Source organism: Lutra lutra, chromosome 12 (assembly GCF_902655055.1).
Source record: "Lutra lutra chromosome 12, mLutLut1.2, whole genome shotgun sequence".
In the NCBI taxonomy this organism is placed as follows: Eukaryota; Metazoa; Chordata; class Mammalia; order Carnivora; family Mustelidae; genus Lutra; species Lutra lutra.
The window spans coordinates 63,630,728-63,649,793 of record NC_062289.1 but is presented as its reverse complement, the minus strand read 5'-3'; the positions used below and the strand labels follow the sequence as shown (position 1 = coordinate 63,649,793).

Genomic DNA, 19,066 nt, shown 5'->3' with positions numbered 1-19,066 from the left:
TCCGCTCGCCCCGCGCGGCAGGCGGGTCCGCGGACCGGAGAGAGCTTGGGAGGCCTTTCCAGATGGCGGCAGCGGCGGCCGTGGCGGTCAGGCCGTGAGGGTTTCCCTCCCTTGGTCGAGCTGCGGGCAGCTCGGGCACGCCGCGGGCGCCGGAGGTAGGTGCGGGGCGCGAGGGGCGCCCCGCGGGCGGGGCGGGCTGGCGGGCGCTGCGGCCTGCGCGAGGGCGCGCCCTTCTCCCTCCTTCCCGGGCCAAGGGCTGAGGGCCCAAACGGCGGGGTGGGGGCGGAGCGGGAGGGCGCGAGGCGGGGCAGCCACGCGGAGTCCCGGCCTTTGTGAAGCATCATGGCCGCGGGCCTCGGAGGACGCGGGGCGGGGGTCCCTCCGTGGCGGGGTGGGGGTGGGGCGGGGGCGGGCCCCAGGCCCAGGTGGCGCCGACGCGGATCGCTTTCCGCCCGGGCAAAGCCCGAATGTAAAGAGGTCCCTCGCCCTGGGGACCCGAAGTCGTACCGTCGCTTTCAGGCGGGAAAGGTACGAACCCGGTTAGTGCTCGCCCAGGATCCTGCCGGGTGTAACAGTTTGGGAAATCTGAGAAGTCGTCTAAGTCTTTTTCTTCGTCAAATGCTCGTGGACTGAGTGTCACTTAGATAGGCAGAATGTGGTTTTGTTGTAACAATGGTCGTGGTAGAAATAAATGGAAGGTGACAACCTGTTGATAGTGATACCTGTCAAGTATCATTCGATGGACTTGGGTTGCTCATGGTAGGAATTTGATTTGCTGTTGTGCATGCTTGCATGTACCTTGATACCTGATGCACGGCAGTCCAGGCTAGGGCTGGTGACTGTGAGGCCAACCAGCAGCGGAGACCCTCTGTTTCCTGGTCGAAGCCTGGACTCCCAGTCAGAGGCCTCACGCACAGTGGCTCAAATTCTGCCGCAAGGTATCACTCACCAAAGGCAGTGAATGGCTAGTCTGGAGTGCGCCTGTGAGTACAGGATGTGAGGCCTGTTAGAAGATGACAAAAGGAATGGATGAGGTCATACTGCTGCTGGGTTGGGCGGGAGGCTGCAGTGTGAGAGGCTTGACCGAAGGGCACCAGTCCCAGCTCTGGACATGACAGCCAGCGCCTCAATGCCAGCTCAGCAAGTGGACTTCTGTGAAGGGCGCTGTTCAAGCCTATTGGTTTTACCCCATGTGCCAGGGATCCAGGGGAGCCTGCTGCGAGTCTGCTGCTGGCTTATGGTTCACTTGGCAAGCAAGGTTTGCATCCATGTGTTCAATCAGCTGCAGCAGCAGTGAGGCTGATGGTAGAAGAGTCACTCTTTGAGCCCTTTATGGCCAGGGCACTTCCTGGGTATTGTTGTATAATCTGCCCATGACCTTGGTAGTAGAAAACATGAATCTCACCAGATTGCCTGGTCTTGGTACCTCTTAGTAGCTGCCCTTCCCCCTTTGGTGGTCTTAGCTAGCTTCCCGGCTTTATTGCCCTCTCTGTTTGACATCTCCCATCGCCTTCTCCAGCCCTGACCTCCCTTCTGAGCTGCTGTCTCTTCCGGATCTCCATATGTTACTTTGATGCCAAGTAGCCATGGCCAAACCTAAATCCTTATTTTCACCCACTCCACAACACTTCCCATGCTGCCTTCACCACCTCAATGCTTGACAGCTCCATTCCAATCCGTAGAGTCACCTGGATTTCTCTCTTAGGCCTCCATACAACACTCAAGACCATTTCTTACCATCTCCAGCTTAACGTGCTATTCTGAACTGCCTGGTGAGCCTTTTAATTCTTCTCTTTGCTCTCACCCTTGCCCCTCCCCCCCCACTCACCCATGAAAGTTTTTCTGGACACAGAAGGATTCTTTTGAATCCTGTAAGATAGTGTAAAACCAAGGAAGTGAGGAGGGGAGCCAGTGTGCCTGGTGGTAAAGTAGCGTCACTGCTAGCTTTACTAGCAGTGTGACTTTGAGTAAGTGGCTTAACCTTTCTGTCCTTAACCTTTCTCTTAGTGCCTGAGAACTGGTGAGTGAAAACGCACCTCTTAGAGCAGGGCCTGCCTGAGGGTCGGTTGCCTCTGCATCCTTGGATCATGCAACCTCAGTGCTTAGACCCTCCTGTCCAGTGGCCCATCTCTTAAGAGCCACAGTCCTGGTCTCAGTCACCCTTAGCGTGCTGCTTTCACCTGCTGCACTGCACTTCTACCCCAGGGCCTTTCCTCTTCTGTCATCTGGAAAATATCCTCTCTACCCACTTAGCTCACTCTCTTCTGCTTTCAGGTGGTCTCTGACTGTGTAGTCTTTGCTGTTTGCCCTTTCTGAAGTTGTGCCCCCGCCCCCAACTCCTTGCTTTGTTTTTTCTTGATACTTCTCAGCTTTCCTTAGTTGTTTCTTCATCTCTCTTTCTAAAAAGTGAGCTCTGTGAGGTAGGGATTTTGTCTGTTTTGTGTCCTTAGCATCTAGAATGGCACATGGGCCATATAGAAAACGTTCAGCAAACTTGTTGAATGAGGAGAGCAAGCTTACAGGGGAAAGTAAGGAACTTATCCAGGACTGCCCTACTGTAGAGTTCTGAATCTTGATTTGCTGCCGCCTGGGGCTGGTCAGCCTTTCCTGATCTCCCAGGGAGAAGGAACACTCTTTTTTTCTCTACAGCTCCCTGACCCCACCCCCTGCACCTCTTCTAGGCCTCCCTGCATTGTTGTCATTATCATCTTTGCTTTGTGCTTTGGTGATGGCAGCTGCTTGGTCTTTTAACATGGTAGCAGGTGTCCCCATCCTGTACCACCATTTGTTTTCAGTTCTCCCCTCCTTTTCATCTCCCAGAATCACAGATTGGCTCTTGGTAGTGTCTCCACAGACCTACCAGAAGCCGAGAGGTTTGGTCCTGATTTTTATCTGTGTTCTGTAGCACTGTACATGCTGACCTGTCTGTCCTTCTCTGAAATGATATTTGTTGGTTGCCAGGAAACTGGACTTATTTTGCTCAGTTCTCCTCATGCCTGTTCAGCTGCAGCCTCCTTAGCGTTTACCTCAGTTCTGAGTCTTGTTATCTGTATGCTGTATTCCCTTGATCTTTAGCACCTTTGACAGATATACCTTTGGGCGAAGTATTGTGGTAAAATTCCCACTGAATTCAGAAATGTAAGGACATTTTAGAATCTCGGAAATAGAGTGACAGCTTAGTGGTCATTACCCTTCCAACTGTGTCCAGGTGGTGGGGACCTTGTCTCTTGCTCATGGTGGTACATGTAGAAAGCCAGTGAGTGAATATTGGTAGAATGAATTAATTAAATCTGAGTAAGTCTCTGGTGTTTATGTTGTGTCTCCTTGAAAGTACAACCACCACGCACTACTCCTTCACTGTGAACTTCTTAAATGTGTGATATCTGCTGTCTTCTGTTCTGTCCATGTAGCCAGTCAAGCCTGCCCTTTGTGGGCATGGGCATGCATGTGCATATCTGCATCCGTGTGCATGGCATGTTCATGCGTGTGTGTGTGTCTGCATGGTGTGGGAGTGTGTGCGCATACACATTTGCATCTGCACGTGCTTCTCCTGCTTTGATGCCCGGCCCCCTGCAGACCTCTGGGTTTTTGGATTGTTCCTCTGACCTGCCTTTTCACATCATCCCTTTTGTAGTCATTTCTCTGAAGGGAAGCTTCCCAGAGTTGCATCCTCAACCCTCTTCTTGGTCTTTGTTGCCTCTCTGGGCAGCCTCTCTCCTGTGCTTTTAGTGACTGTCACCTTGCTGATACGTTCTGGGCTTCTGTTTTGGGGCCAGTCACAGCTCCAGAGCTATGGCCTCAGCACCTAATGGACAGGTCTGCTTGGAGGCTCCATCGATTCTCCTCTGCAGGCTCCTGCCTGAATGTTGGAACACGTGTGTCCCTCCAGAGGAGAAGTCTCATTTGCCTTCAGTTCCCTCTTGTCTCTGCTCTCCACCTCTACCTGGTCAGCAGTGTGGTCAGTTCTGTATCTTCACTGTTCTTGAGGGCTCCAGCCCCGTTAACAGAGCCTCTTTCATACCTTTGTGCTCTGGCCCGGAGGACTGACTGCCCTCTATGCCTTGGGCATAGGCACTGGGCCTGGCACAGCTGTCAGTCTCCCTTTTCAAATAGGGGCTGAATTGTGGCATGGGAATCACTTCACCCTTGGTGGCTCCTTATTGTCCCCCAGGAGGGAGCCAGGTTCCGGATGGCACCCAGGGCTTCCTATGCCTTGGCTCCAGCTGTCTCCTGAGGCTCCCCCCACCAAGCCTGGCCAGGTTCCCTTCCCCACAGCCACCACCCCCTCCTCTACTGGGAACAGAACCATGCCACCTCTGGCGACCTCAGCACGCTGCATCACTGTCTCGGTCCACCTGCCACCTTGTGGGCCCAGGAGAGCCCTGGGGTCCCTGGGTAGCAGAGCGCCTGGCCGTACCTCTGAGGCCCTAGTGCCGCAGAGTTGAGCTGAGGGTCTCGCACTCGCCCTCGCCCTCTGACTGACCCAGCCCTAGCAGGTGAGTGGATCCATATCGCTCTGATGGCCAGAGGGAGGCCACACACCTTATGTGTGTTCTGGAAAGGGCAGCCTTGCACCGCAAGCTTGCTTACCTATTAAACTGAGTTAGGGGAATGCTGCGGTGAAGCTTAGCCTAGTTTAAAAAAAAAAATTTTTTTTTGAGCCTTAACATTAATACTTTTTTTTTTGCTTCTGAAGTAGGAATTACAGTGGACAATTAAGGTATTTAATTTTGCACTTAAATTATAATTTAGGTTCTGAAGGAAGAAGGTAGAGCAGTTGTTTTAAAGCCTAGAAGGTTCTCTAAATCAATAGTATTTCACATTCTTTACTACACTGTTAATAGCACTTGACTCTCAGTACCAGGGAAGCAGAAGGTTTCTGTCATTTTGTGACGATGTTTTTAAATCTCTTTGCAGGTGGAAGAAGAAAGGTGCCACTTTGGCATGAAGACAGACTCGCTTAGTCGTCAGTCATTTAAGCTGAGTGCATTGTGATTTCCAATAATTGAGGCAGTGGTTCTAAAAGCTGTCTACATTAATGAAAAGAGCAATGTGGCCAGCTTGACTAAGCCGCCAGCGTGTGCAGCGCGGGCAGGACGGCACCCGGGTCTCAACGGACTTGTGCATGTTAGCTGTATAGATTTATGTAAGGTTTTTTAAAACTCTGGTCTTTTAAAATAGTCTTAACCACTTTTACTATGGAGACATATGAGAGTCCCTCTCCTCTCCCGCGTGAGCCCGCAGGAGAAGCGGTGATGGAGATCCGAGCTTGCCCCCTCCAAGCGCTGCCCCGTGAACAGTCTCCACCACCTCCCCTGCAAACGTCCAGTGATGCAGAGGTAATGGACGTTGGCTCTGGTGGTGATGGACAGGCCGAACCCCCTGCTGAGGACCCGCTCAACTTCTACGGAGCTTCTCTTCTCTCCAAAGGATCCTTCTCTAAGGCCCGCCTCCTCATAGACCCGAACTGTAGTGGCCACAGCCCGCGCACCGCCCGGCACGCACCTGCGGTCCGGAAGTTCTCCCCTGACCTTAAGTTGCTTAAGGATGTAAAGATTAGCGTGAGCTTTACCGAGAGCTGCAGGAGTAAGGACAGGAAGGTGCTGTACACAGGAGTGGAGCGTGACACTCGTGCAGAGTGCGGTCTGGCCCTTAGCCCTGTCAGTGGAGACGTGCATGCTTGTCCCTTTGGCGGGAGTGTTGGGAACGGGGTAGGTATAGGGGGTGAGAGTGCTGATAAGAAGGATGAGGAGAATGAGCTGGATCAGGAAAAGAGAGTGGAGTACGCAGTGCTCGATGAGTTAGAAGATTTTACTGACAATTTGGAGCTAGATGAAGAAGGAGCAGGCGGGTTCACGGCTAAAGCAATCGTGCAGAGAGACAGAGTGGATGAAGAGGCCTTGAACTTCTCCTATGAGGTATGTTGGCGACCCCTCCTTTGGAGCACTCTTAGCAAAACCCAAAGAGGTGTTGGGAACTGCAGCATCTTTTGAAAGCTGATGTTGCAGAGGAAAAAAAAAAAAAACCCATATGAGGTGGAATAATGTTAATGTGGAAAAGAAAAAACTGTAAGAAATCCAAGTTTTTAAATTTTTCCTAAAGAAAGGTTTGGCTGAGCAGTCGACCTTGTACCCTTTATGCAGCCTGAGTTGGAAGGTGCTGCTGAGAAGCACTTCCTGGTGGCTGTGTACCTCTGCCAAGTGTCAGGTGTGTTGGTTGCAGTTTTCAGTTTCTTCCTGTTTGTTTTTCAGATAATCACGCAACATAAAGGCATACCTAGGCCCCCACTTGAGAGTGCCTCATTTCTGTGTCCGTTCTCACTAATGCTGTTGAGCTTGCCTGCGGTACAGGAACACAGGCTCTGGGGGCCCTGGTGTCTGAACAGCATGTTTTGCAGGATGATTTTGACAACGATGTTGATGCTTTGCTGGAAGAGGGCCTTTGTGCTCCCAAAAAGAGAAGAATGGAGGAGAAGTACGGAGGAGACAGTGACCATCCATCTGACGGAGAGACGAGCGTGCAGCCAATGATGACCAAGATTAAAACTGTGCTAAAAAGTAAGTCAGGCAGGTAGAAAGTCGTGTGTTCGTGGGGCGGCAGAAGTGCTGGTTAGAGAGCCCGTGGGTGCCAGGCAGTGGTCTGAGCAGTGGGCACATGTTTGAGGAAGGACAGTCACGTGTGATGAGGGGAAACAGACAAGACACAGGGGTGCACCAGATACACGATGACCTGGGTGCAGATTGTGGTGTCCGTTGTGGTTGCATACCAGAGTAGCTGGTGTTGTTCAGGGGAATGGGGGGGCACTTCTGATGGGGTGAGGAGTTGGGGATGGTGGTGTTGCTGGGAGATGAGAAGAGGGACAAGTGGAAATGTGAGGCCAAGGCCAGAGGTGGGTGCAGCACTGTCAGGTGATGGTTGCAGTCTGGGTTCTGGATTCTCTGCCAAGTGTCAGGAGAAGCCTCTAGAAGCAGGCTGGTGTTGTTACACAGTTTTTGTCTAAAAGCATAGCTCGTATGGCTGCAGCCTGGTGTGTGTGCTTTAGGTGGCCAGGGTGGGAGCTCCTGTGATAGGGGTAAAGGTGTTCCAGAGGTGCACTTGGATTTGGGGTTGGCGGGGAGCAGTCGGCCTGGAGTTGCCTGTGGGGCTGGGCATTGGGCAGTGCAATGAGACTGAACAGATGCATGGGGACTCGGGAGCACAGTTGAGACCTTAGGCTGAGGGCTGGGGTGCAGAAGGTGGCCAGGCGTGATGGGAGGGAAACAAGGTATAGGTGGGGTACAGTCTCCCACGGCAGAGTGGATGGGTTGCCACAAAGCCCTGTCCGTTATGAGCGGCCTGGTTTAGTTTCACAATGCCTGGCCATGACTGCAGGCTTGCCACTGGACCTGCCTGCACGGGGCACTGCTGTGCCTTTCCCTCTGCAGCCTTCTGCTCCACCTCACCTGCCTGGCAGCCTGCCCCACAGTGCTGCCTTCCAGGAGCTGCAGCACAGGCCTCACACTCACAGGCTGTGTGTAAGCTGCATGTGAACTCTTCAGACGTCTGGGCCAATTTTATGACTGCTACTTGTCACAAATGAGTAGGATCTGTGTCCCTTGTACTTTGCTGGAATTTTGTTTGCCTCTCTTTGTCCTGACTCAGCCCAAAGCTGGTGTAAGGCAGCTCCTTGGCTCTAGCCTGGGTAGGGGAGAGTGCCTGACAGTGTCTCTGCACCTCTGACCTGTAGTGCTCCCTCCTGGGGGCCATCCTGGCATCAGCTATCAAGCCAGTATTGCTACGTTCTGATGTCAGGCCAGGGCTTAACATTGTCAGCTGGGGACCTGGCACGGGGATGGCTACTCCTTTGTCCATGAGAGTCCTTCATGCTATTTCATTATGTCTATGTTTTTAAATTTTCATTTGCTTTTTTCTTTTGTTCCTAAATTATTTGTTCCCAGTTCCTTAAGAGAATTAAGTTTCAGTTAAGTCTTTGTACTTTTCCTGGTCACTGGGCCTGTCAGTGGCAGGTATCAAGTGTGTGATATGTCTTGTGCTTTTTTCTGTGACTGCCTATAAAGCAAAGAAGGGATTGGGAGTAGTGTTTTAAAACTGATTTAGAAACATATGAATTGAGGGCACCTGGTTGGCTCAGTGGGTTAAGCCTCTGCCTTCGGCTCAGGTCATGATCTCAGGGTCCTGAAATCGAGCCCTGCATCAGGTTCTCTGCTCAGCAGGGTGCCTGCTTTCCCACTCCCACCCCCACCCTGCATGCCTCTCTGCCTACTTGTGATTTCTCTCTGTGTAAAATAAATAAAGTCTTTTAAAAAAATTAAATTTAATTAAAAAAAAAAAACAAATGAATTGGAAGCAGTGTTTCATTTCCCAGTGAGAGTGTGCAGCTCAGGTACAAGGAACACTTGCTGTTGAGTCATGGGAGCAGTGGTCAGCAGACATGCAATTGATTAGCAAAGCTTACTCAGCCCCTGGGGCGCCTCTGGCCACAGCCGAGGCGGGCAGTAAGGGATTGAGGACCGGGGTCCCCACAGCTTGCAGACAGCAGCTGAGGCCAGGACTCATGTCTTGCCGAACCTTGTCCCAGGCTCCTTCATGTACCACATGCTCTTCTAGGCCCAAGAGGACAGCAGTGAACAAGGCAGACAGCTTCCTGGTTGAGGAGGGACTTAGATTCTCTGGATTGGAGCCATGTAAACAAGCACAGCATTAGAACAGAGTTGATGCATGGGTGGTGCTGAGTGGCAGGCAGGGCTGGGGTAGGCTCTGTCTGGTGGGGGGTGGAGTACTCCCCTACTCCCCTAGTTCTTTAGATGTTCTTTTCAATCCTCAGTTGACTCTGCTATTTTTATCTGCCATGTGTCATAATTTTAAAGCTGTCTCTACAACTCCCAAGTGTTTTTGAAGTGATTGTGGGATGCTCTTGTCTTCCGTGCAGGTCGTGGCCGTCCTCCTACAGAACCATTGCCCGATGGGTGGATCATGACATTCCATAACTCTGGAATCCCAGTGTACCTACACAGAGAGTCTCGGGTGGTCACCTGGTCCAGGCCATACTTCCTGGGAACGGGAAGCATACGGGTAGGGGATGCATCAGTCATGAATTTAGTCTTGTAAGTTTGCAGACCAAACATGCACATGCTGTGTTTGCATGGTAGCCAGGAAGAGGCAAGTGGAAGGCTTCAGATGTTCGGAACTCCGGGGTCATCCTTGTAATCTGTGTTGCAATTTCACTATCCACAGAAACATGATCCTCCTCTGAGCAGCATTCCATGTCTGCATTACAAGAAAATGAAGGACAATGAGGAAAGAGAGCAAAACAGTGAGCTCGCCCCCAGTGGGGAAGTGTCCCCTGTCAAGCCCCTGAGCCGATCTGCTGAGTTGGAGTTCCCCCTGGAAGAGCCCGACTCCATAGGAGCTGACTCGGGGGCCCTAGATGAGAAGGACCCACTGGGGGCTGAGGCTGCCCCTGGGGCCCTGGGGCAGGTGAAGGCCAAGGTTGAGGTGTGCAAAGACGAATCAGTTGGTAAGTTTCTGGTGAACTTTCTTTCCTTCCTTGCTGGCTGGGATCCATCTGCAGGGAAAAGACTGCACTCCACGCCTTCCTTAGGGTCACGTTCCTCCTGCTGAAGGCCACCTGTTCTGCTTTTTTCTGTGAGGAAGGGACTTCTAGGGACCTCTCTCCACTCTTACGTGGTGGTGGGAAATGCCTGTCTCCCTGATCTTAGGACCTGCCTTGGTCTGCGGGCCCCGCATGGCCAGTGCTGCCATGGACATGGCTGCTGTCAGTGCGGACTGGCCTTTTTCTCTGGTCACTTTTGTGACATTTCCTGAAATCCTGGTTTTTCAGTAGGACGTACTCCCATGGTGTCATTTTGATCTATCCTGATACACTCACAATGAACTTCAATCCACAGATTCAGTACTGAGAGACAGCCACTATTCTGTAGATGTTCCCCCTCTTCAACCCCATGATGGCTTTTGGCTCTGTGTTGGTGTTTCTCTTCTCTCTTCTGTGTTTTTTTGCTTAGGCCTACCCATGCAAGTCTTAACTGTCTATAGTGGTGGCAGACATCTCAGCTCACCTGCTGAATCTCTTTCAAAGAGGACTTGGTGTTTTTAGGGTTTTTGGTTATTGCTATTTAGATATTGTCTGAATATTGCTGCCTAGCCTTTCTTGTAACTCTTAGGTGTGAGGAGCCTAGAAAAGCTAGGGCAGAGTGGAGGTTGGGGGGAGGCACCACTGCTGAGGGAGGGGTGGCCTTGGTGGAGAGGGCCAGATGGAGCCTTAAGCATCTGGGGAAAGGCAGGGTGTGTCACTGGCCCCCAGCTTCTCCCGTGCACTGACTGCCTTCTCCCCCCGACCTGCCTGCCTTTTGCCTCCCTCCCCATCCACGTCAGCTTCCCCTGTCTTCTGTCTGTATCGGGACTTTTCTCAGGACCCAGCTGGACAGGAACTTTGCTTTAAGACCTCAACATAATGGTTTCTTTCTTCAAATCCATCTTTTACGCACGCATGACACCTGAATGTGTTCTTGCTTTTCGGACAACACCTGCATTTCACTTCTAATTTTAGTCTCGTGGGAGAAGTGACCACTTGGACTTGTTTCCAGACTTCTTTCCTTGCGTTCACGTGTAAAGAAATACATGGTTTAGGGGTGTGATCAAGTGGGTGCAGGTATATTGTTTCACAGCCCAGTGCTTTAACCATGTGTTTCTCGGTCTTGCATGTGGAACTCCTCCCTCTGCTTCTGCACGTATTGTTCTTAGGGCTGAGTGTGTGAGGCCCAAGAATCCCTGCCTCGGGGCTTACACTTGAGTAAGAAACCAGTGAGGGTGATGTGAGCCTCTAGGATATCTTGGGAGAGAGAGGGGTAGTGGGTACAACAATAAAAGCAGGAGGCCCCTGGGAACGTCACTGAGTGGGGTGGGTGGTGAGCAGTAGGACCGGCCCAGTGTCTGTGTTGGGAGAGGCATGGCAGGTGCCAGGGCCGCAGCTGCCTGGGTGTGTTGCTGAGTGTGCGAGCAGCCAGGGTGGCTGGAGGGGAGAGCACAGGTGCACAGTGCTTCAACCACTGTGGTACTTGTTTTGATATGGGAAGAAAAGTCTTGAAGGCCAGCTGGTTTGTTGTTGTTGTTGTTGTTTTTAAAGCCTTTTTTCTTCTTGTCCTTGTTCCAAATAGACTAAAAGAGCATCTCAGAACTTTGCCCATATGGGACCTTCCTGAGTAATTTGAGTGACAGGACCTCATTCAGGGGTGCCTGGGTAGCTCAGTTGGTTACGAGTCTGCCTGAGGCTCAGGTGGTGATCGCAGGGTGCTGGGATCGAGCCCCATATTTCTCCCTCTCCTTCTCCCTCTCCTTCTGCCCCTCTCCCGCACTTGTGCTCTTCTCACTTGCGCGCGCTCTCTCTCTCTCAAATAGATAAGTAAAATCTTAAAAGAAAGAAAACAAAAAAGGACCTGATTCTTTTCTTTTCTTGCCCTTCAGAAGAAAAAGGGAAAGGGGAATGGGGAATGGCATGGCAGGACCTGTTTGATGGGCAGCCTAGCACCATCCTACTCACTGGACGGAGGAAACATGACTCTTAGGTTGGAAGTTAGTAGTTTTGTTCTGTGGTAAATCCACACAGATCTTGAGGAGTTTCGGAACTACCTGGAAAAGCGTTTTGACTTTGAGCAAGTCACTGTGAAGAAATTCAGGACTTGGGCCGAGCGGCGGCAGTTTAACCGAGAAATGAAACGGAAACAGGCCGAGTCTGAGAGGCCCATCCTGCCAGCCAATCAGAAGCTCATCACCCTGTCTGTGCAGGATGCACCCACAAAGAAAGGTGAGTTGGGGTGTGTAAATTTTCTCTTCGGCAGATGGGTGATCCTGTTGTTTTTCACTTGATGGTCTTAGAACGTATGCTGTGTGTGTGAGTTGCACTTACTTCTAAGCTTATGTCGAGCCTATGAATGCAGAGGTGCACTGCGTTCATGTTGGTGAGCCCCTAATACAGTGAGGCGCTAACGTGGATGGTGCCTGGCCCTGAGAGCTAGCTTGCCACAGGTCCTCACGCTGTTGCTGAGATAGGCCTTCTTGTCACAGAGTTTGTCATTAACCCCAACGGGAAGTCTGAGGTCTGCATCCTGCACGAGTACATGCAGCGTGTCCTCAAGGTCCGCCCTGTTTATAATTTCTTTGAATGTGGTAAGTTTGACCTCCCTCACCTCAGCCTTGAAGAATCCTACACCTCACTGGGGCCATAGCTGGGGAGGCGGGAACTGACCGTTAACCCCACTCTGCTGGAAGAGAAGTGAAAGGGCATGGCAGGGAGAAGGGTGCTGCAGAGGGGCAGGTTGGTTTCCCAGCCGTATACTCCTTCTGTGGGCAGATGCCCCTGCCTCCCCCTTTCTTCATTCCCACTACCCCCACTCCCACCTTCCTCTCATCCCTTGCTCTGAGGAAGGCCCTCTCACTATCTCCACTTGCCCCCAGGTGGGTGAAGGGGCCTCAGGCCTGCACTTCCCACCACCTGTCTCCTGTTGTCATCTGCATCACACCTTTGTGAAAACCAGTTTATCTTCCCCGTGGAACCCTGAACCCAGGCGTCACTCATTGTTTCATGTTGTTGCTTGGCGTCCTGCATCTGTACATCTCTGTTCTTCACAGTCCTCTGTCCATCTTTCACAGACATTGTTCCTTGTGCCTGTTGGCTTGGCCTCTGGCCTCCTGTTCCCCTCCAGCTTATTGGTCCTCTGTTTCCCAGTTTTCCTGGCATGCTGTCTCCCTGCTGCCCAGTCCTTGGCCCTGTCTCCGTGCCTCAGGGAGTGCCCATGTCTCCCTTCCAGCAGTAGCCCCAACCCTGCCTTATCTGTTGGTGCTAGCAGATTGTATATGTGCACGTATGCACGCTTTTAATGTCTCAGCAAGCATTTTTAAAACCATGATTTTAATTTTAAGAGAACCCAAGTGAACCTTTTGGTGCCTCGGTGACCATTGATGGTGTGACCTATGGATCTGGAACTGCAAGCAGCAAAAAACTTGCGAAGAACAAAGCTGGTAATGTGGCTACTTAGATGTCAGAGACCCATGCTGCCCACAGTGTCCACCCCTCCCCTTGGCTAGGGAGGGCTGGGGGTGGGGCAAAGCCATTTGGTTTTTTAAAAAGTATGTGCTCAAAGACTCAAATAGGAAGTAAAATGTGAGAAATAAAACTAGAGAACTCAAACCTTCTCTGCTATGTGGCAGCTGGGCTAGAATCTCCTACCCTTGTCCCCACTGCTCACAGAGCCAACTGGGTCATGGTGAATACACATTCTATGGGTTTGTATATAAATCGAGCAAAATGTGGGCATGCTAGATGACAAAGAGGGATTTTCCTGAGTGGTTTTGACTGTGAGGATGATTTTCTGAGTCCTCCAATCTCTAGATTTGGGACTGAAGGTAATTGGTCAGATTCCTGGGAAGGCCTATGTTTTCCTTTTCCAGTTAAGGGAAGCCATTCTGCTTCACCGTCAGGGTTACGTGGCCTCTTCTTGGACATGGAGCACATTTTAGGGTGGGTGTTGGGGGTGTGCACCAGGCCTCGTGTCCACAGTTCAATTCTTAAGGTTTCTGCCTCTGCTGTAGTGTCTTCCAAAGCAGGTCTGCCCTGTACCCACGTGAAGTATGTTGGCTTCATCACGTTCTTACCAGATCTCGGGTGGCGAAAGTGCTTTTGTTTGTGGGACTCAGAGTTTACCTTGGAGTTGCTTTCTTTTGTGGTGTATGCTGAGGATGGTTGGGAGGATATGTCACTTTTTGTCCTTCCTTCTCTGAGGCTGTACTGGGCTCACATACTACACTCCTCTGGGAAGGCCTCCTGTCCATTTTAGAGAGATTGTGCCAAAAGCATTTTTCAGCTCAACAAATTAGTGCTGCCAAGGTCATGGGGCAGAGAGCTCACAGAGTAGGGCGCACGGTAGGAGTGGAAGCATCCTGGCAGCAGGGCTGTCCTCTCCCCATGTGTGAGGATCCACTTCCTCTGCTCAGACCTCAGCTGCTCTCTAGATAACTCACTTGGATGTCTTGCCAGCACCTCCGACTCTGTAGGGACAGGTTGTTACCCCTCCCCATTCCCCAGCGCCCCCACTTCCTCACCCCAGTGTGAGTGGCAGCCTGCTCATTTAGAAATCTCTGTTCGGCACTGAGCCATCCCTCTGCTCCATCCTGCAGACGCTTTCTCAAGAGCATCTGTCCGGTCTCACTGCTTTTCCCTCCCACACTCACAGCAGCCTGCTCAGTCCTCTGGCCTCACTACTTGGCCTGGGTCCTGCTGAGCCATTTGCCTGCACGCCACCACCGTGATTTCTCTGAAACATCTCTCTGGCCTTGCCTGCTACAAGCGCCTCAGGGCAAGAGAACATACAGCTTTTGTGGCTTCCGAGGCTGCCCACAGCCTCACACTTGCCCCACTGCGTCCTTTGCTCAGGATGTGCTCCTCCAGCCTCTCCTCTGCCTGCCTCTGAAACGCTGCTGTTGCCCAGGGCCCTCGCTTCCCTCTCAGCCCTGGGAACCTTGGCCCTGCACAGGAGCTGGTGTGTGGCTTGCTCTGGAGTCCGGAAGCTGGGCCCAAGCCCTCACCCTTGGGGTTTTTCTTTTCATAGCCCGGGCTACGCTGGAGATCCTTATCCCTGACTTTGTCAAACAGACCTCTGAGGAGAAGCCCAAAGATAGTGAAGAGCTTGAGGTGAGTTTCCTAGTCCTGCTATGTCTAGAGCTGTGGCTCCAATGCAGCGCCTGCGTCACCGCCCACCTCCCCCCAGGCTAGTGCGAGCTGTGGATTTAGTCATCCCAGCTCCAGGTGGTTTTCATTTGTTAATCTTTCATAAAAGGGGAAACTTGTTTGTCTTTGTGCAAGCAAGTTGGGGGGAATGTCATTTTTTTTCTGAGATTTTTGTCCTCCGTGTCTTGCAATGGGGGGTAAAGAATGTGCACTGTCAGCTCTCCCGAGTGTAGATCCATGGTGGGAATCTGTCTTTGAGACAGAGTCTGTAAGTTATGTTGTTCTCTGTATTAAGAACTGTTTAAAACTACTTGTAAACCTTTTTGGGTAAATATGATTCTGTGGTTATGTGTAGTGAGGGCTTTTCAAACTCTGAAGAAGGCATTCTTTTATAACGGCTTTATTGATCTCTATGTACCATAAATTTTGCTCCCTTTAACTATACTGTTGAGTGGATTTTTGTATATTCAGAGTTGTGCAATCATCGCAGTGATAGAATCTTAGAATATTTTCATCTCTCTAAAAGGAAATCCTATACCTGTTAGCAATCACTCCTGATTTCTTCCTGTCCCCCAGCCCCTCAACCCTTGGCAACCACTAATCCCCTTTCTGTTTGATGGATTTGCCAGCTCTGGACACTTCGTATCAGTGGAATCATATGACATGTGGTTTGTTATTGACTGGCTTTTTTTTAAGCCACCAGGTGTTAGCTCTGGGTTTTAACTGATTGAAGAAGTTTCCTTCTGTTTTGCTGAGAGTTTTTTTTTTTTTTTCAGGAATGGTTGTTGGATTTTGTCAAATGTTTCTCCTGCTTCTATTGAGATGATTGTGTGGTTTTTGTCTCTTTTATTCATATGGTGGTATATTGCATAGGTTTTTGAATAGCAAAGCAACCTTGAATTTCTGGGACAAATCCCACTTGGTTGTGGTATATGTAAGTTTTATGTATGCTGGATTTAGAGTGCTGGTATTTTGTTAAGGACTTTAGCTGTATTTATGAGGAATACTGGTCTGTGGTGTTGGTGTTGGGGAAATACTGTCTTTATAGAATGAGGTGGAAAGTATTCCTCTCTTCTCTTGTGTGGAATAGCTTATGAAAGGTTGGTATTAATTTTTAAGCATTTGGTAGAATTCACCAGGGAAACCATCTGAGTCTAGACTTGACTTTGAGATTATTTAATTACTGATTCAATCTTTTCATGTGTGCTTCTTTTTCTTTCCTTTTTTTTTTTTTTAAAAGGTCTTATTTATTTGGCAGAGAGAGAGCACAAACAAGGGGAGCAGTAGGCAGAGAGAGAGGGGGAAGCAGGCTCCATGTTGAGAAAGGAGCCGGATGCAGGGCTCGATCCCAGGACGGTGAGAGCATGACCTGAGCCAAGGGGAAATGCTTAACTGACTGAGCCACCCAGGCACCCCTCATGTACTTCTCTTCAGATATCCTGCTCCTTTTTGAGCTGGTTTGGGAACTTTGTGTCTTCATAGGAATTTTTCCGTTTGACCTAGGCTGTCTCCTTTATTGGCATACATTCTTTCATAGTATTCCCTCGTGACTTGCTATATTTTGTTAAGTTTGTGCTGCTCCTATGTTCATTCCTGATTTTCGTAGTTTCAGTCTCCTTTTTTCTCTTGGTCAGTCTAAAGTTTGTCACTGTTGTTGATCTTTCAAAGATCCAATTTCTGATTTTGTTTGCTTGTTTGTTTTCCTATTGGCTTTTTTGTTTTCTGTTTCATTTATTTCTGCTGTAGCCTTTATATCCTTTCTTTGGCCAGCCTTAGGTTTAGTTCTTCTTTTCTAGTGTCTTCAGGTTAGGGTATTTATTTGAGGTGTTCTTTTTAAATACTGGAATTTATGGCCATAAATTTTCTTCTGTATACTACTTTAACTGCAGCACATAAGCTTTACTGTGTTGTGTTTCTGTTTTCGTTCATTTCCGAGTATTTTGCTAATTTCTCTTGTAATTTCTTCCTTGAACAATTGGTCATTTTACTTTTCATATATTTGTGAATTTCCCCAAATTTCCTTTAGTTGTTGGTCTTTATTTAATTCCTGTGTGGTTTGAAAACATAGTTTGTATGGTTTTGACCAGTCCTTTTAAGTTCACTGAGGCTTGTCTTAGGACCTACCATACCATCTGCCCTGGAGAGTGTTAAGTGTGTGCAGGAGGCGAGTGTGCTTCCTGCTGTTACTGGGTGAAGCAGGTGTCGATTAGGTCCAGTTGGCGAATGGTATTTATTCTATATCTTTGTTGGTCTTCTGCCTTGTTCTTCTGTTTTTGTTTTTTGGTTTTTTTTCCCCTTAAGAGAGAGTGAGAGCCCCTTTGTACACATGTGCATGGGTGGGTGGGGCAGAGGGAGACGGAGAGAGAGAATCCTAAGCAAGCTCCATGCCCAGCATGAAGTTGGAGTCCAGCTCAGGACTCTATCTCACGACCCTGAGGTCTCAACCTGAGCCAAAATCAAGAGTCGGATGCCCAACTGACTGAGCCACTCAGGTGCCCTGTCTTCCTGCTGTTGTTGAGAATGGGTATTGGAGTCTCCAGCTGTTACTCTTGAATTATGTGTTCCTTCAGTTCTCTCCATTTTTGCTTATTGTATTTTGGGGCTGTTGTTAGATACATACATGTTTGTGGTATTGTGATATAATAAGAACTGTATGTTTGGCCTTTGTTCTTGGTTCCTGGTGCAGAGCTTCTACAATATATTGTTTGTTTTTTGTCCCAAGTTCTTTAAAAAGCTGCAGGTTGATAAAGGAGAATGGAATGTCTTTTCTTATTTTCTTATTTTTAATATCCATTTATCCCATCCCTCCCCTTCCCTTTCCTTCCTTCCTTCCTTCCTTCTTTCCTTCCTTCCGTTAACTTTTATTTATTTAAGTCATCTCTATCCCCAACCTGGGGCTCACACTCAAGACCCCAATATCAAGAGTTGCATGTTCCACCGGCTGAGCCAGCCAGATTCCCCTAACACATCTCTTTCAACCACACCTGAGTTCATGTTAATCAAGTGACTTTTGGACCATCCCTTTGAATGGGAGCTGGTTGCCTGTGGAATCTGCCAGGAGGGTTAGAACTTTCAGCCTCTGCCCTTGCCCGGCATGTGTGTAGTGTGTGTGTGTTTAGGAGGCAGTGGATGTTGAGCTGATCAGTAATGGCCAATGATGTAATCAGTTTGTGCCTGTGTAGTAAAGCACTTCCTTAAAAAAAACAAAACAACTGAGTGGTTCAGATTGCTTCTGGGTTGGTGAACACATTGAGGTGCTAAAAAGATGGCATGCGCAGAGAAGGTGTGGATGCTCTGTACCCCTTCCTTTATACTTTGCCGTATTTATCTTTTCCATCTGGGTGTTCCTAAGCCCTATCCTTCTGTAATAAACCAGTTCTCTGTGAGCTGTCTGGGAAATTATTGAAGCTGAGGAAGGGTTGGGAACTGGCATTGTGCAGTTGCTCAGTCAGAAGCACAGGTGACAACGTGGACTTGAAGTCAAGTGGTGGCAACAGTCTTGTGGGTCTGAGCCCTTAAGCTGTGGAGTCTGCTGCGGCTCCTGGCAGCGGTAGAGCTGCCTGGTGTGGAAGCCCCACTCACTTGGTGTCACAAGTGTTGAAACTAGAAGTCAGTTCTGTTTAATGTTTATAATAGTTACGTCATCTTGATGGATGGGCCCTTTGCTGTTTTTAAGTATCCTTTATTTCTAGTAACAGTTTTTATCTTAGAGTCAGTTTTATCTGGTAGTCACTCCTACTCCCTAAATTACTCTTTGCGTGATATGTGTTTTCCCTCTTTATACCTTTTAAGCCTCTTTGTAACTTTGAATCTAAACATGTCTTATAGATAGCATATAATTCGGTTTTGTGTTTATCCTTCTATCAGTCTCTGCCTTTAGATCAGAGGACCTACCAGAGCAATTTTTTTTTGGAAGATTCATTTTATTTAATTTTATTTCTTTATTTTTTTAAAAGATTTTTTTTATTTGACAGACAGAGATCACAAGTAGACAGAGAGGCAGGCAGAGAGAGAGAAAGGGAAACAGGCACCCCACTGAGCAGAGAGCCCTGCGCGCGGGGCTTGATCCCAGGACCCTGGGATCATGACCTGAGCCGAAGGCAGAGGCTTTAACCCACTGAGCCACCCAGGCACCCCTCATTTTATTTTATTTTTAAAGAATTAATTTATTTGAGAGAGAGTGTGAATGGGAGTGGGAGAAGCGTCAGAGGGAGAGAAAATCCCCATGCAGACTTCTCACTGAGTGTGGAGCTACCCTGCTCCATCCATCCCACCATCCATGAGACCATGACCTGCCCCAAAATGAAGAGTTGGACGCTTAACTGA

General features: G+C 49.5%; 1 protein-coding gene across 2 annotated transcripts in view; it reads left to right on the top strand.

Annotated features, from left to right (window-relative positions):
• DGCR8 (DGCR8 microprocessor complex subunit) overlaps nucleotides 1-19,066 on the top strand; it is a 37,196-nt gene continuing 18,130 nt past the window's right edge. Inside the window, exons 1-10 of one of the 2 annotated variants that reach the window (XM_047697316.1) lie at nucleotides 1-155; nucleotides 4,918-5,146; nucleotides 5,245-5,918; nucleotides 6,398-6,557; nucleotides 8,930-9,072; nucleotides 9,235-9,517; nucleotides 11,624-11,821; nucleotides 12,082-12,183; nucleotides 12,937-13,035; nucleotides 14,622-14,704. In XM_047697316.1, the coding sequence (XP_047553272.1) occupies nucleotides 5,256-5,918; nucleotides 6,398-6,557; nucleotides 8,930-9,072; nucleotides 9,235-9,517; nucleotides 11,624-11,821; nucleotides 12,082-12,183; nucleotides 12,937-13,035; nucleotides 14,622-14,704 (1,731 nt within the window). In that variant the 5' untranslated portion in view covers nucleotides 1-155; nucleotides 4,918-5,146; nucleotides 5,245-5,255. Of the gene's footprint in view, nucleotides 156-4,917; nucleotides 5,919-6,397; nucleotides 6,558-8,929; nucleotides 9,073-9,234; nucleotides 9,518-11,623; nucleotides 11,822-12,081; nucleotides 12,184-12,936; nucleotides 13,036-14,621; nucleotides 14,705-19,066 lie in introns of both variants that reach the window. The other variant, XM_047697315.1, reaches the window with a different exon arrangement.